This window comes from Anabas testudineus, chromosome 8 (genome assembly GCF_900324465.2).
Source record: "Anabas testudineus chromosome 8, fAnaTes1.2, whole genome shotgun sequence".
In the NCBI taxonomy this organism is placed as follows: Eukaryota; Metazoa; Chordata; class Actinopteri; order Anabantiformes; family Anabantidae; genus Anabas; species Anabas testudineus.
The window spans coordinates 19916271-19933093 of record NC_046617.1 but is presented as its reverse complement, the minus strand read 5'-3'; the positions used below and the strand labels follow the sequence as shown (position 1 = coordinate 19933093).

The 16823-nt window shown below is 41.6% G+C and overlaps 1 protein-coding gene and 1 non-coding gene across 2 annotated transcripts in view; one reads left to right on the top strand and one right to left on the bottom strand.

The window, feature by feature from the left end:
- The window catches only part of grb2b (growth factor receptor-bound protein 2b), a 28880-nt gene extending 14823 nt beyond the window's left edge, over positions 1-14057 (top strand). The window contains exons 3-6 of the mRNA XM_026352278.1: positions 5975-6072; positions 9709-9831; positions 10382-10550; positions 12369-14057. Of these exons, the coding sequence (XP_026208063.1) occupies positions 5975-6072; positions 9709-9831; positions 10382-10550; positions 12369-12554 (576 nt within the window). The 3' untranslated portion in view covers positions 12555-14057. The remainder of the gene's footprint in view (positions 1-5974; positions 6073-9708; positions 9832-10381; positions 10551-12368) is intronic.
- Positions 14058-16411: 2354 nt separating this feature from the next.
- Positions 16412-16493, bottom strand: trnas-aga. Its single transcript has one exon. It is a non-coding gene; the product is annotated as a tRNA-Ser (tRNA).
- Positions 16494-16823: the final 330 nt, after the last annotated feature.

The following is a 16823-nucleotide window of genomic DNA, read 5'->3' as shown; positions in this document are numbered from 1 at the left end:
ATGCGCAGTAACCATTGAGCTGCCAGTGAGCTCCTAATCATCAGTTTTATGTGATGGTATGATATGATATTCTTTTAGATAAGTTTGAAATAGAGAAAAAATGGTATGAAAAAGCAATACAGGTACATAGGTATTGTGGGAATTGTTAATATTAGCGAAGCCTCCCATTAAATAAAAAATAAGATTGTGCTTATATTTATTAACACCTGATGTTTGCAACAATGCTGGAAACATCAAGTGTTGCTTAAAAAGCTTCACCACAGTAGTGAAAATATCAAAGTAAGCAGGAGATAAAGAAGAAGCTCTTTGCACTTCGCCAGAATATGTTGTTTTTACCGTGAAGCAGCTGCGACTGTGGTCAGAAAAGTTGCTGATGAGGTACAGCGGTGCTTAGTGTTGTATTGTGTAAGAAGTGGGTGAAACGTGTCTGTTACGGCAGCTACCTAATTTGATTAAATATTGTCAATCGGTTATTGCTTTCAACTAAATATGATCTTTAGTAGGATTGAGGTAATAATAAAACAAGGGGTTAAAGTAGCCCTATCATGCCTTATTTAGGGTTTATATTTTATTCTTGACTCCACTGATACAAGATTACATGGTTTTTAAGTTTAAAAAGAGAAATACATGTTATTGTATTTTATAATGTCTCTAATGCAACAGCTCCTCTAGATTTAAGGCTCATATGAGCTCCTGTGTCTTTAAGGCCCCACTCTGTTCTGATTGGTCAGCTTGTGGACGTCTTCCTGTGGCCTGAACAAAGCCCAGTTTTGAACAGTAGTTGCTCTTTAACTTTATCTATTGTTGTTTTAGGGTTTTGTCTTTGGAAAGGGTTGATTTTCCCTCTTTCATTGACTTCTACACATACTAGTGCTAGCTGTCAGTAGAGATTCGCAGTCATCTAGGTGAAGTTATCTGGAAGTTGAATCATGGCAATACCTGAACAAGCTACTTGAATGAGTAGTGAAACGTTTTGACCAAACAAGAAGAGAGAGTTGTCATGACTCAACTTTCAGATTTTAGTGATAGCTGTGTGCAGAATGGTGGCAGCTCACCTGAGGGGGTTGGTGGGACACCATTCTTAGTGGGTGTAGGAGCACAAAACAGATTGTCCGTTACGGATTTCCACAAAGCTTGACATCAACATTTTAGCATTTAGAAAATAAACTATAAACTAATATTATATATATATATATATATTTTTTTGTTTGTTTGTTTGTTTGTTTTTTTTGTTTAAACGTTTCATTACTGATTCAAGTAGCTTCTTTAGTCTGAGGAACATTGATTAGGTCATTTATCTATAAATACAACAACAAGAAATTGTGTTTTCATGTACATTTTCTCTTCCGGGTTGGAAAAAACCCCTGAGTCGTTTTTCTGCTCTGATGTTAAATCCACAGCCTGTTGTGTCGAACTGGAATGCAGTCAAATTGTAATCAAATTATTTCCTAAGCAAAATCTTTTTGTACATAATGTGACAAGCAGTTTGATGAATTTGATTTTGATCAGTAGCTACTGTTTTGTCTAACGGCATCATCGGGCCCATATTTTACCATGGTATGAGTCCAGCTCTACAGCGCTGCTTCACACAGCTGGAAATGGACTCGAGCTATGTGTTGGCTTCCCAAATGCAATGCTGTAGGGAAGTCTTTGTTGATCTTAGTCCTTTCTCCTGAAAGAAGCAGTTTAGAGATCGAGTGTCCAGTGTCCTGCTCATCAGTGACTGGGCGTTTGTAGCTACTGATATCAGCTGAGTGGACTATCTGCTGTATCACCAGACAGTGATGGGCGATGGAGCATGGCAGTGTAGAAATGGATCAACACTGCAAGTGGCAGGTTGAGCTACTTCAGCACTGTTGTGCTGTACACACAGTGTCAGTCATTAACACAACAGTGTGTGGTCATATGTGTCCAACAGTTGTTTCACTTGGCTGATTTTTACTGTGTTCTACAATACTGAACAGTCTATACTACTGTATACAGTGAATACAGAATCACAAATAGAGTAGTATACAGTATGTATGTACACTGTATGTATAATATTACGTACAGAACGAACAAAGCAGTCATTTCTGATGGCTCCATTAGAGGCCGACAACATTTAGATTGGAAACCCCCTCCAATACTATAAATAGTGTCTTACTTTGTAATCTCTTGGGGAAATTCGTATAAGCATGTTAGCAATTCATGTGAGCTCTGCTGTACAGTATAGTCTACCACCTGCTGTGCTCTATTATTAACTTGTTGTAGACAGTCATTACTCAATGTCACGTGCTGCTAAACAGACCTCTAACAAATAATATAACTTTTCTAGTGAACAGTGTGGGATATAAGGCTCCTTTGTTTAAGAGGAGTTATAAGATACACAATTTGACTTCCTTGTTGGAACAAGGGTTTCATATTCTTATGTTATGTTGCAAAGTCCGGTTTTTATTTTTGCGTTTGCACAATTGATCCACTCCACTACTGTGTACTTACTTGTCAGTCTACTCGGAGTAATTCCAGTCAAACATGTCTCATTTTATTGTTTGCCCGCTGTGGGGGAGGTCAGAGGCAGGGTCACCTGAACCACACTGCTGCAGCTGGTTTGAAGGATTCCTTCCTTGGATTGGATCCTTGCCAACAAGTGGGCTTGAGCTTCAATCATGAGGATGAGGCATTGTCTCTCCACCTACAGGACGGTTTAAAGGCACATTTTGTGCTCCTTCAGTATTTGTTGTGTTTGTTTGTTCTCAGCTGCAAATGTTGGTACTTTTCTGTGTATATATGTGGAGAGACTCGGCTTCTTCTGTATTCTCACTGACTAACTTGACACACCACCTCTTCTACCACCCAGCACTGCTAAAGCACCCTGAGGGCAGTCAGTCTGGTTCTGTGGATCCGTTTCACGCCAGCATACATAGATCAAGCAAATCAGTTACTCGCGCCATCACATGTTGCTCATGACTGTGAGCCCAGGGCGTCAATAAAATTAGCTTTACAGTGAGTCAGCGGTTAATGCAACAACACAAGCAGCTCTTAATGAAATCAAACGCTTAACGTGACGCAAATGTAAAATATATGGAGTGTGTTTGTGTTGTTGGCAGGGAGTAGGGAGTATTACTAAGACACGTTAAGACACCATGTCAGCATTTGGCTACAGGGCGATCATTGGGTGTCTGCAGCCACTAGTCACACACAGCTTTTGCAGTTTATTTTTTATTTTTTTAATTTTGCATTTCCACAACTCTTCACTCACCAGTGGCTGCTTGATCGTTTTGAATTTTTCCCTGTGTGCTCTCTTAGTCTTGCTAGCACCATGGCTCTGGGGATGGCTATGGTGGTTAGTCTAGATTCAAATACCCTGATAATTATTAGATTGTTTACCATTAGATTTTGTGCAGACACTCAGGAGCCCCAGAGGATCTATTGTACTATTTCGTGATCCCTTAATGTTTCTGATTTCACTATCATGAAGCTGCAATTTGTGGTTTTGAGTGAAGCGTTCCATCAGTGGTAACTGGACTGGCTTGAGGTTCTTGAAGACGTTTTGCTGAACATCTAAAAGGTTTCTTCAGTTTTAACTTCAACATGTGACCAGTGTTGTGCATGGACTCACTAAAAGTAATGTTTCTAAACTTCTCCAAACCACCGTCTCTCAGAAATTCTGTTTTTATAGGGTGAGATGTCATGTTATGATGATAAACCATCATAAATTTTTGGGACTGTGAACTTTGTTGTTTTTGTAACTTGAAGTTAAACTAGTTAATTTAATACTTTGCATTTTATCATAACAGTACATACATGTCAGTCAGAACAGAAGAAACCTTTCAGTCAAGATGTGAAACGTCTTCATGAACCTTAAGCAAGTCCAGTTGTGACTGACTAGCACTCTCTGGGACAACCGTGACCTAGATGACTGAGAACCTCTACAGACAACTGTGCCCAGAAATGTATATTTAAGGTCCCAATAGATTAAATTCTAATCACTTAGATGTTTCTCTGACTTTGCTTTTAGCGCTATCAGAATATTAAACATTTAAATTTCTTTAGAAAAATATCTCTGCATCTTATTGATTGATTAGCAAAACATTATGTTCAGACATTAATGGTTCCTAGACAACGAATCCCATGCACTTTGGGGATCCACTGAAACTTCTTGTAGCAAAAATCTCTTGAAATACCATCAAACGTTCATGGTCTACTGATTTTGGTCGTCCCCTGATGTTTTCTCTGGCGCCATCATGAAGTTGAAAGTTATAACTTAAGCTGTTTTCACACATGCACTGCAGCTAATGTAGACGTGACCCAGAGGAGCTGCATGTGAGAACGTGTAGCTGAACTTCACCACACCAGCTTTAGGGTCTTTTGTAGTGTTGGATTGAGCTTGTGTGTATAGGGCAGCTCATTGTCCGGGGAATCCACTGCGAGTAAGTGGGCATGCGTTTTCCAAAGCATATGTATGTACACGTATGAAAATACAATGAGACAAAGGCTTTTGAGTGGGGTGTCTAAATAACCTTTGGATGGATTTCTATCAAATTTAGTGCAGTCTGCTGCACAGAAGATCAATTTGAATAACTTTGACTGGCTACTTCACTGCCATCAGTAAACCACTGGCTGAAGATGCCAGTGTGAATGTAGGAAGAGTCAGCTGGCTACAAGGCCGTGTTGGATCAGTCTGCCTTTGTATGGTTCAGTGTGTCAATATACAGCTCAGAGGCTAAGGCCCTTTGTTTGCATCTTGGCTCAGAGTGCAGCACATTGACTAGTGTAAACACACTAGCTATATCTCTTCACATCTCTCTGTGTTACTCGTGCACACAGAGAGAATTCTCTGCCACTCCTGGTGCAGGGCTGCTCCCTCGTACAGTAATGTTGCAGGGTTAGCAGCCAGAGGAAGCTAGTGACAGCTGGCATTCTACAGGCTCACTGGAGCGAATAGACCCTGGCCACTCGCTCTGCAGAGGAGCCAATTGGACAGCTGTCTTGGGCTGGGCTAAAAAGGAAATTATGAATTTAAGGGAGCAGGAAGAGGGAGAAGCAAAGTAAATAAAAAAAATTCCAATTAGGAAATTGCATAAAAATCTTTTGTCTGTCTGCGTACTACGTTCTGCAGTGATCATGCATAAAGAACCGTCTCTTCCTCTGAATTATGCAAATTAGATGTGATTAAAGAAATACGTGGCTTTGAACATAGTTACGTAATGTTTCTCAGTAAAACTGAGTCACTCTAAAATACAGGATTCTTCCTGTATTTTCTCTGCTTTTCTTGGGTCTTCTCAGAAATTCAACCATTGTATCACATCCCTTTCTTCAGCTTTTCAGACATGTTACCCTGCTGATCTGTGGGTCTGTGGCCATACAGTAGGTTGGGCTAAGATTAGTAAATGGGTTTTGATTGCTTCTGGCAGTATCACTCAAATGGATGCTGGGTGACTCAGTGCTGCTCAGGTTTCCTGTGAAGTTTGTAAATGTTTTTGATGAAACGCAGTGTACAGTATTGTCCTTACATGTTAATATGACACTACTTTTCCAATCAGCCTTTTGTTTGTAGAAACAACCAGCTTATGAGCAGATTTAGCAGAATTGAACTATTACATTTTGACCTGGACACACACGGTTGCACCAGCAGTTTAACACACCTGCACTGGAGCTGTACTTAGTCAGACATGAATGCCCTCACAGATGTCACTGAGGCGTCCTGTGAAATGAGTCACTGTAGCTGAAGGTGCAACTCGCATACAGACACAGTTTTGTTTCTTTTGAATCATTTGAAATTGTGTTTGTCTCTCATTCAGCTGCTGTTCGTTCTGTAGTTTCCTAATATTTACCAGGCAGTCGTCAAACATGCTGAACATGCACCTTTAGTCAGTCAGGAGCCACAGGAAATTAAATCTATTCCTATGAAGCTAAATTTAGCGTTGGGGCTGCTCTGTTGTTGACATAACCTGAACAACTTCTCTCTGTGTCTTTTTATTTTTGTCAACTCCAGGTATTAAATGAAGAGTGTGATCAGAACTGGTACAAGGCAGAATTAAATGGAAAAGACGGCTTCATACCCAAGAATTACATAGAGATGAAAGCTCATCCGTAAGTATAACACACACCTGTTTTTTCACCATCACAGTGTACAGAATCTGTGATTCACATCCTTCTACTCTTTTTCTTATAGGTATTTTTCTATCTGCACTGATAAATAGTTTGTGCATGAAGTTGTTAGTTTGAACTACACTTGTCCTGTTTACCCTTAAAGTGCGTGTGTGCACACTAAGCCCCACTGGACTGAATCCTTGGAGAGTTTCACCTCTGGTCCTGCTCTTGCTGCCAGATTAGCTCTCTCTTTATTAATGTGCTTGAGGCCTCATACTCTTAATTGAATATTGACCTTACTGCATCACTGCTGAAGCTCCATCAGCTGTGCCTTTTTTCCTGCAATGGAGGTGTTAATGCTGCTGTTTTTGTTTTTTTGTACTTGTGTTTGCAGTTTTATTACGGTGGCCCTGAGAGCTCAACATGCTGCAACATAACAAAACACATGCAAATAAACAAAACACAACTAAATTAAGAAAACAGCTTCACAAACATAGATGCAGCGTTCGGAAAACCACAAAGTCACAATGCAACCAAGAATGAAACGTGCTGCAAATGGCACAGATGACGGCAGAAATGCTTACGGGGAGCAAGTACTTATACATGCGTAGATCTACAGGTCCGTCACTTTTTAATGTCCCTAGAAACACAACTCGCTGTGCGGCTCAAACTATGGAAACGATAAAAGTGTGGCTCCAATGTGTGGTGTGACAAATGTGACATTTCACAATTTTAAAAACTGTGTCAGGAAACATTGTAGACTAACTGTTGTGTTTCTAGGAGCATTAAAAAGTGACAGACACGTAGATCTACACATGTACAGTTACTTGCTCCCCGTAAACACTTCCGTTGTCATTTATGCTATTTACAGTGTGAGAGATAAGTGCAGGGAACGTCTCACTTCCACCCTTTACATTGATGATTACTTTAATATAACTTTCTCCTCAGCAGTTTGGGCTTAAATTTCCCATTCATCTCAGCTGCATTGAAGATTGCAGCATGTAGCAGCCTGTGCATGAGCAGGCCCTCACATTTCTACATAAGAAACAAGGTCAAACTTACTGTCTCTCACAGTTCACATAGGTAGTAAAGGTTATTCTGAACAGTTGATTGGTGTTATTCATATATTCATTAACAGTATCTAATCAGACTCAGTTCACTCTTGTGTGTTTTCTAATCACTCGGTCATTTATTTCATCTTGTTTCAAAGTATTAAAAGTAACTCCATGTTTTTGATCCACCGCTAATTCTCCCCTAATGAAACATCCAACTGTGAACAATAAAATCTATTTCAGTTCTCACATTGTGCCAGTTCAATTTTAGCATTTTGCGTGAGATGACTATGTGGATGAAATTTGCATAACTTTCTCCACATTGCCTCAAACTCAGCCAGACATGTTATATTTAGCATTTTTATTTGACTAATAAAACACAGCATCTGCATCTTCGTGTCTTCTCTCCATATGTGTGAAGCAGCTGAGTTCCAATAGAAATGCTCTCTTACTTCCTTACTCTTCTTCCTAATTTTCATACACTTGCTTCACGCATCAACTAAAATAGTAAATGTTTCTGTAAATACAGTCTTTACAGTAACGGACTAGGAACAGTGGCTGAAGTTTACTCTCGTCTCCCATTGTGCTGACAATGAAGTGCCACCCGAAAGCACCAGGCACAGAGTCCAGCAGACGTGCACACACAGCGATGTTTTACAGCAGGACACGCCACAGTATGGCTCTGCTCCAAGTCACGGTCCTTTCTGTTTGGACATTCATTTTCCTCAGCACAGCATTAGTAGGGTTTTGTGGCTGGTACTGCTGCAGCCTGGTTTTGATGTCCAGCCTGTGCTATAGATCTCTGTGGTTTTTACGTTTCCTCGTTACAGAAAGTAGAAGAATACTGCAGCGGTGTGTTGGAGATCGTAAAGCCGGTCGTTCTCCTCCTCCTGTCGTCCCCTTTGCTCCATTAATTGCTCTGCTGTCACTTTAATCATCAGTCGTTCTCTGCTGCCGACCACAGACACAAAGCAGATGAAGAGTCGCCTGTTTCATTATTGATTTTCACCTATGTGCAAAATAGCAAAGATGTCATCGTTTGGCTGACTCTACTTTTTAATTATTTACACAAGTAAAGAGCTTTGTCTTGCATTTGCCTGCCCCCCACCCCCTCCCACACACTTCTCTAAATCCATCTTAATCACTCTCACTTATTTCCTCTGTCAGCTTTTTCTCACAGTGATGTATCAGTTGCATATATCAAAGTAAAGTACTCTACCAGTACTAGAAAGGTATTGCTGTTTAAGATGGTACTATATAGCTTTTATTGGTGAACAGAACTTTAAGTATGATTTAATAAGAGCAGTAAGTCCAGAGGTGGAGCAGTGTCTATATCCACCTGGTCCTCTACTTCAAACTGAACCCCGTTCACCAGCAGTCGATACACTACACCCCGTTAGCTGAGGTCTGTGCTGCTGAGGACTTTTTCTAGTCTTCAATCAGAATTTGATAAATAGTTTTTGTTAACTTTTGACTCACTGGCATCAGTATCGTAGTCAGAACCACACACTTACTCCATATTTAAAATGTTAATTTTTAAGTTTCTGTTTTTCAGTTTCTAGTTTTTGGAACACGGCTCCTCACAAGTTCCCATTACGAGAATTATGGAACAAACAAATTGCCACTATAAATAGGTAATGACTAATCTACTTCCTTGTATGCGGATGCTCGGTGCAGCTTCGCGGGACTGGCCCCATGGCTGTGTAACTTTTTCCCAACTTCCTTGTGGAGTGTTTACAACGCTCTTTGTGAATGACCCAGAGATTCAGTTTTACATTTAATTCTGTGTGAGATTGAGCTCACTGACTGTCACTGTTGGCTAGCGTGGTGGTTAGCACTGCCCGTCACGTTTTGAACCTGCCGGCCACGTGGAGGTGCGATGTTCACACTGTGTTCACACTCTGTTCACACTGGTTTTCATCTGACCCAAGTGAAACTGATTAGCTCATAGGTGCGAGTGTGCACTAGATTTGAGTCAGCTCTGTGACCAGAGTTAAAGATGAACATGCTCTGTGTACTCGTCTTACTTTGAGCTCAAGGATTCACTGCTTGGCAGAGGTGTGAAACCCGTACAAGACGCCTGTACATGGAGAGAAGAACTTCAAAAGCCTCATTTCAGAGAGTTTACTGTGAAGAATCATTTATTTAATGTCTTATTATCCAATTGACCCTTGAGTTGTAAAACTTTAAATAGTGGAACTGCACGTAAGAGAAAATCGACTTATTAAAAGTTCAAATTTGTGGTTTAAACTGCAAACACACTTCTGAAGGGGAAACACTCAGCAAAAGGTTTAGAATTTAAGTAGTGATTTAGTTATTTGGCTCCCCCTACAGTCCTGCTCTGACCTGTTCTCGTGGACAGCAGTACATGTGCATTTGTTTAGTGAAGCTGTTACTCAACCAGCAAAGAAAGTGTCAATCTTCACAGCCAGAGAACAGTTTCTTGTTCCCTCACTTCCCCCAACATCACCTTCTCTTTGCTGCCTCTGCTGTCGTGTTCTATGGCTTCTTTATTTTAAAAAAAGAAGCCAGTTATTGAGTTTGCATCAGCTTTTTCATCTCTCTTGTTTCTGCCTCCTTTTAGGTGGTTCTTCGGGAAGATTCCTCGCGCCAAAGCAGAGGAGATGCTCAACAAACAGAGGCACGACGGGGCGTTCCTCATCAGAGAGAGCGAGAGTGCACCGGGGGACTTCTCTCTCTCTGTGAAGTCAGTAACACCCCACCTCCCACTCGATGTCAGGGGAAAAACATCATTCTCACTCCTTTTTATAAATACGGGTTTTATCGTGATCCTTGCATCAGTGCAGTTTCATACAAGTGATGTCAAAACTGATCAAGTTTCCACACTCGGTGTATGTGAGTCATTAGCACAGCCACTTCCTTTTTCTTGTGAAGTCTCAGTGCTGCCCTCTGCCTCTTACTGTGTTGGACCTCGGCCCTGTGACTACTTAACTTTTTCAGCTGACACACACACAGCTCATTTCCTCTTATCTGTCCTTCTCCATTCTGACCTTCCCAAAGGACACATCAGTTGAAATGTAAAGTTGCTGCTAAGATACAGATCTTAATTACTGCCTGGACTATTCTGGTTCTATTTGTACAGCTAGTATTGAAATTAGCTTAGCAGCCTGTCACACAGCATTCACTGTTCATTTTAATCTGTGTAGAGCTTCAACAGCTGCACCGTGTTGTAGAAATCTGTGCTCTCATACTGCAGAAATCTCCTCTTCACTGTCTTCCCCTTTGACCTTCTGCAGGTTTGGAAATGACGTGCAGCACTTCAAGGTTCTTCGTGACGGGGCTGGAAAGTATTTCTTATGGGTGGTGAAGTTTAACTCCCTCAATGAGCTGGTGGACTACCACCGCTCCACCTCAGTCTCCCGCAATCAGCAAATCTTCCTGCGAGACATCGAGCAGGTCCCTCAGGTAAGAAGTGAACACGGAAGACATGATGATAAACAACAGTCATGGAGGTGAATGTGTATTTGAGCGTAACGAAACCACACATATCTCCTTCTAGTCTAGATCACTTGTGTGGGAGCCAGGTCCTTAATGCTGCAGAACCAGAATGAGCATGTTTTGGTTGTAACCACATGCAGCACAGTGCAGCAGCACTGTTGCAGAAATCTGGTCTGTGAAAAGCCCCCCTCTGTCATTCCACTGAAGGGAGTTAGTTACCGTGATTTCCGGTGATGTTTTATTAACAGTAACAAGTCTTCAGTGTTTAAAAATACTCACAGCTTCTAAAACTGTTGTATGAACGTCACTCTGAGTGAAACCTGTTGATGTTTTGCTCCTGATAAGACGAAAGATGAGTATCCTCTCATCATTAAACACCCAGTTCTGCTTTCTGAAGACGTTCTCTCCATGCAACGCTCTACACGTTGCTTCATTTATATTCAGTTGATGATTCACGTGGTGTCATGTGCAGCTGGAGGACAGGAAGTGAGAGAAAAACTATCAAAAACCTACATACTACCTACAAACTACATAAACCTACAGTTTATGTAGTTTAAGGTGCTGAAATCAACCTGCTTAGCATCAAACCCTTGAGAGAGGTTAACTTCGTTAGATAAAATACCATAACATTTACACAGAGCCACTTCTCTAAAAGCTAATCCAGGATTAGATAACTAGCAGCTGTGGTGACGTCTGTTACTAACAAGCACAGACACAAACAGACAGAAGTTAACCGTGTGTTGTTCGACATGACTGACGGCATAGATTAAACTTAGAATCTCCTCACACAGGTAGTATTATTGTTTTAATGGTTTTTGCTGCTGCACTAGTTAAAGGCACATTTTTACATTTGTTGATCTTAGATGTGTTCTAGTAATGTAAAAAACTTAAAGGACTGCAGTCGAAGAAGTCAAGAAGTCTTAAATGAGTTCATCTGTTTTCTCGAGCTAACGGCTAGTTCAGCTAACAGACGGGCGTTTCTAGTCGTACCTTTAATGATACGTTTTTATGAATACATCATATTGATAAGCTCTAAAACCTTTGTACCTGCTCCTCTGTGCTCTTTTCATTAGTTTGTCAGAGATGTTGAGGTTCAGGCTCAGAGGAGGTTTTGTTTTTAAAGGAGAGAAAGAAATGTCGACACATGACATAGTATATCTTATTGAACTGTAGGTGTTTGCAGGTGTTAATCGATACTTCAGAAAACTACTAAAACCTGATAGAAGGAGGAAAGACGGGACATCAGATGTCAGGTGAAGTGAGTCAAGCTGCTGTCTGCAGGTCTGGGAGGCAGCTGCATGGGAAAGAGGAATCGTGACCAAAGGAACAGATAGGAAACTGTTGATGGAAAGGAAAGTGAGACAGAGAAGCAGGACTGAGTTGAAGTAAATGTATTTCATTCTTCCAGTTTTTACATTTCACACCAGGTCTTTTACTCCCTTCATTGAAAGTTATTGAATCACAGGTTTGTTCCAGGTCTGGACCAAGATTTTGGACCTATGTAGATTTCTGCCTCGTGTGAACAGAGTGATGCTGTAGTTCCAGAAAATCCATAGGAGCGATACATCGTCCCTCTAAAGGATCCTGTGATGTGAATTTCATATCGTATCAGTAATTTAAGCTTTTAAACACATGGTGGTGATAAAGTAGAAAACGTTTCTATGTAAATAGGTGTCAGGTTAGACTCAGATCGAGGATAAAAGTGGGCCGTTCCCTAACTAGAGTGTTTCTTCCTGCTGTTCCCGCCTCAGTGCTGACCTCCTTTTTCCTCCTCTCATTTCACAGCATCCCACATACGTGCAGGCGCTCTTTGACTTTGACCCCCAGGAGGAGGGAGAGCTGGGTTTCCGACGCGGCGACTTCATCCAGGTCCTGGACAACTCTGACCCCAACTGGTGGAAAGGAGGCTGCCACGGCCAAACGGGCATGTTCCCACGCAACTACGTCACACCTGTCAATCGGAACATGTAAACAGTCAGACCGTGTAAACAGCAACAGCCACCATCACCACCACCACCACCACCATTATCATCATCATCATCATCATCATCGTCGTCGTCGTTCTTGATCCCATCAGCCCCCCCATCCAACCCTCCTCCCCACCCCGACTGCCCTTCCGCCCTTCTCGGCCATCCCACGATAACAGGAGCATACAGGAAGAATGCAAACAACCGAAAGAGAGAGAGAGATAAAACAGGAGTAGTGCCGTCGTAGGCGTCGCTGTGTGGGCGGCAGCGGAGCAAAAATCAACTTTAACTTGTGCTGAGAATGTTTCACCTCTGGAGTGAACGCCTCAGCAAGGACTGAACTGTCTTTGAGGGAAATCTAAATGCAGAGAAACTTCAAGTTTAGCACAGCCAGCCGTGAAGATAACCAAACGAATTTACCGCACCCACAGCTGCTTCTGTCTTCTCCGTAACTTCTTAACATTCTGCCTTTCGTCTGTGTTCAGTTTCCTTTCTTTGCCGCATGTTGTTTTAATCACCTATCAGTAAAATCCTGTTCTACTCTGTTTTAAAGAAGAAGAAAAATGTAAAAGAAGTTTTTTAAAATGTACAAAAAAGAAGAGAGAAAAAAAAAAGTCATCTTCAGTACAGCAAGTTGTTTGAGATCATTGGCACGTGAGCAGTGTACATCAGCCGCCGGCTGTATAAATAAATCAACTATAGAGAGAATCCATTTTTTAAAAATATATATTATATATTTGTATGTTTGTTTTACCTCTCATCACAAATTGTACTTTTTTCCATTTGTAAATTATGTTCAATCTTTTGTTAGTCTGGATAAGACCTAGTAGCTCTAGAATGTGCTGAACTGTCCGTTTGTTTTTTCTTTCTCAGTCTGAGGCTCTCAGATGAAACACGTGACATTCGATGGCTCATAATGTCCATTAGAAAGAAGGTTTCTCTTGTGTTCAACGCAAGGAAAGTCAAATTTACCTGAGAAGGAACGAGTGCTGTCAGGAAGCGAGTCGAGTCGCGAACACTGCACGAGCTGTCGTGTCCCGAAGCCCGGTGGAAAGATCAGCCTCCTTCTCGATGTATTTATTGCAGCCATTTGAACTGGGCAGTGAATGAAGCTGACCGAGTCCGTAGACGTTAACATGAGGGAAGCACGGTCGGAGAACTGAACTACACAACCACGCAAGGGATTTATTCAACACACGCTGAAGCAGTAACGCAGAGAGTGGTCGATGAGGACGTGTACAGGTAGTTAATTCAGACGCGTTCATCACCTGCATGCTGACGCTTTCGTCCTCGTCACACCTGCACGTAGCAGCGAGGCTCGGTCTGGATAATCATTGTGTAATCACCGGTGCGGCTCTGCAGCTGGCACAGATCAACAGAAGACTGAGAGATTGTCTTTTAATGCTACAAGTTGAGAGATCAGCTTAAACGATGTACGTTTGTTTGTTTTGTTTGTTTTTTTTGTCCGATGTCGTGTCGAGCACTTTCTCTGTCACACGTCTTTGGAGGTCTGCTCTGGTCCCGTGTGCGTGTTCTGGTTTTTCCGTTTCCTTGTTCTCTCTGGACAGTGCCTTTCTCTCTGGTGTTTCAGTGTCTCCGACCTGCTACTTTGAGCTCCCCCCCTCCCATCCCTCTACGGGACGGGTGGGGGGTGGGGGTCTGCCAGTCCTGCAGTGAGAAACGGTGTACATAATCCACCCTGTCCCGTCCCCACCTCCTCTCCCCTCGCCCCACATCCACTCGCCTTCACCTGTGTCCTCACCAACATGGAACTCTTCTTATTTAAGTGTCTCTCGCCTCGTCTTACCTAATGATACTGTTTTTTTGTTTTGTTTGTTTGTTTTTGCTCTTTTTTTATTTGCATTTGTTTTGTTTTCAATTAATAAAATGCAATTATTACAAAACGCCAATCATCTCTGTGATCTGTTTCACAAACCACTCATAGGAAACTAAGCTGGGAATGAGTTTAAAGAGTTAATTAACTTCACAAAGATCCACGATGACGTTTGAATTCTGCAGAATTCAGAAACTTTGCATCAGTACTGATGATAACGTACACGTCGGTGTTCGTCCCTCCTTTCCCTCCTCATCAGGCTGCAGGTTTTCCACAGCAGAGTCAGAACCAGCAGAGATTCTGCACATTTATATTTATTTACATTTTCTAGGTTAGACATTGAACTGAAGAGCAGCGTTCCCTCTTTTGCATAAAGCTCAGATCTGTTGATGAGGCGGTTCTTTATGAACTAAACTTTGACATCACCAGTGACCTTTTTAGATCTTCCCACTACCAGTCAGTGGTTTCCATGTACAGCACACGTTGATGCAGGGTGATGACTCATCCTTCACAGTGAAGCTTTGGTTTCTGGCACAGTTGTCGTTGTTTGTTAACACAGTTGAACGCACAGATTGGTTTTTCATCTGTGGATGTGAGACGCAGACACATTTAGCATCTCTGATCTGAAATTTCAACAAAGAACAGAACATGTTTTCAGAGCCGGGTCAGGACTTCATCCAGCAGGTGTATCGACCAATAATACTCTGTGACGCAGAGGGAGAGCGAAGAGGGTTCAGCCGAACACCCACTCGATTCATTAGGACACGTTTCATAATGAAACTCATCCAGTGTGTGTGTGAGTAGCTGCGAAGAGGAAGCTGAAGATGTTGTTTTGTGGAGAGACGGCTGCTCTGCAAGCAGTGCTCTGCTGCAGCTCATCGCCGTCTGCTGCACATTGGGACTTTTAGCAGACGCAGCAGAACTTTCACTCTTCTCCCCAATCGGACTCTGCCTCCGTTTCTGACAGCGACTGTACGTCAGGGCTCCGTCCTCTCACCTGGAATGGATTCTAGTCCAGAGACACAAATGACACAAATGTGCAGACGCAAAACAACAATTAAGACGCACAGAGACCTGTTGAACTACCACAGATCGACTACAGGTGAAGATTCAGACCACATGATTAGAATATTACAACAGCAGCTGCTAATAACGTGGAGCTCCTGCTCTTCAGTCTATTTATAATGACACCACCTGAGTGGGCAGAGGTTCTGCAGTTGACCCCTCACTCTCATTCTGTGTCTCTGTGTAGGTGTTTGATTTGTGATACCAGTTATCACATCACTCATTTCATCTGTGTGAGCACATTTGTCTGACATGCAAAGGTTGAGACTTTCCTTTCCATCCCCTGCAGGTAAACACAGGTGAATCAGGTGTGAAGTCACGTTCTGTCCAAACATCACAGTGAGGGAATTAAACTTCACCGCTTTACAAACAGATCATGAACTGCTACTCTACATTTTACATATTAGAAATAAGCTAAGTGACAGATTCTTCAGATGGGGTTCACTAGTCTCCACCTGAGTTCAGACGGAGACTAGTGATCCTGGTTGATGAGTTGTTGCTACCATCTGCTGGATGATCACAGTTCAACAAACATGATGTGCACTAATAAAGTTTATCTTACTCTCCACAAGAAACAAATCATTATTGGTGAAGTCACCATTCAGGAATATTTGATTCACAGTTCAAACGTGACTTTTCCCAGTGGTTCTTTATGTATATTTTCCTGATAATATTTACAATACAGACAACTTTAGGGGGCACACAACTTACATTTTAAGTTGAAAACAATAAAAATCTGTTTTTACAATAAATAGGCAAATGCTAAAACACCAAATTGGTCGGTGTTGGTGTTTTTTTATTTCTTTAAGAGCTTTAACTCTCCAGATGATTGAACCTTTTTAAACCAGCACAGTCTGTGAACACACTTCTAAAATCTTTTTTCTAGTTATTTATTCAGACAGTGAAGTTTCCAACGTGTTAACAGAATAAGTTAATTCTAATTCTAATAATAAAAGCTGAGTCGTTGTCGGCAGGATTCGAACCTGCGCGGGGAGACCCCAATGGATTTCTAGTCCATCGCCTTAACCACTCGGCCACGACAACCGGTGCACGGTGACGTCAACGCGTCAGTAACTGATCCTATCGGCCTCCGTCGGACGTAGAAACGTGTTTCGATCATTTATAAATATAAATATTAATTTAATAATAACAACAATTTAGTTGTTTCTGATTGTTATGCTCATCAGATTACATTGGTACATTTTATTTCCTAATCATGAAAAACTCAAAAACGGAAGCAGACTAGTCAGTTAGTTCGATGCTAACACATAATAGGATTTACCATTGACATGCTAATTGAAATTAGCATTGGAAGATTAGCGTTATACGATGACAAAACTAGAATTCATCTAACTGTTACACTTTTTTATTAAT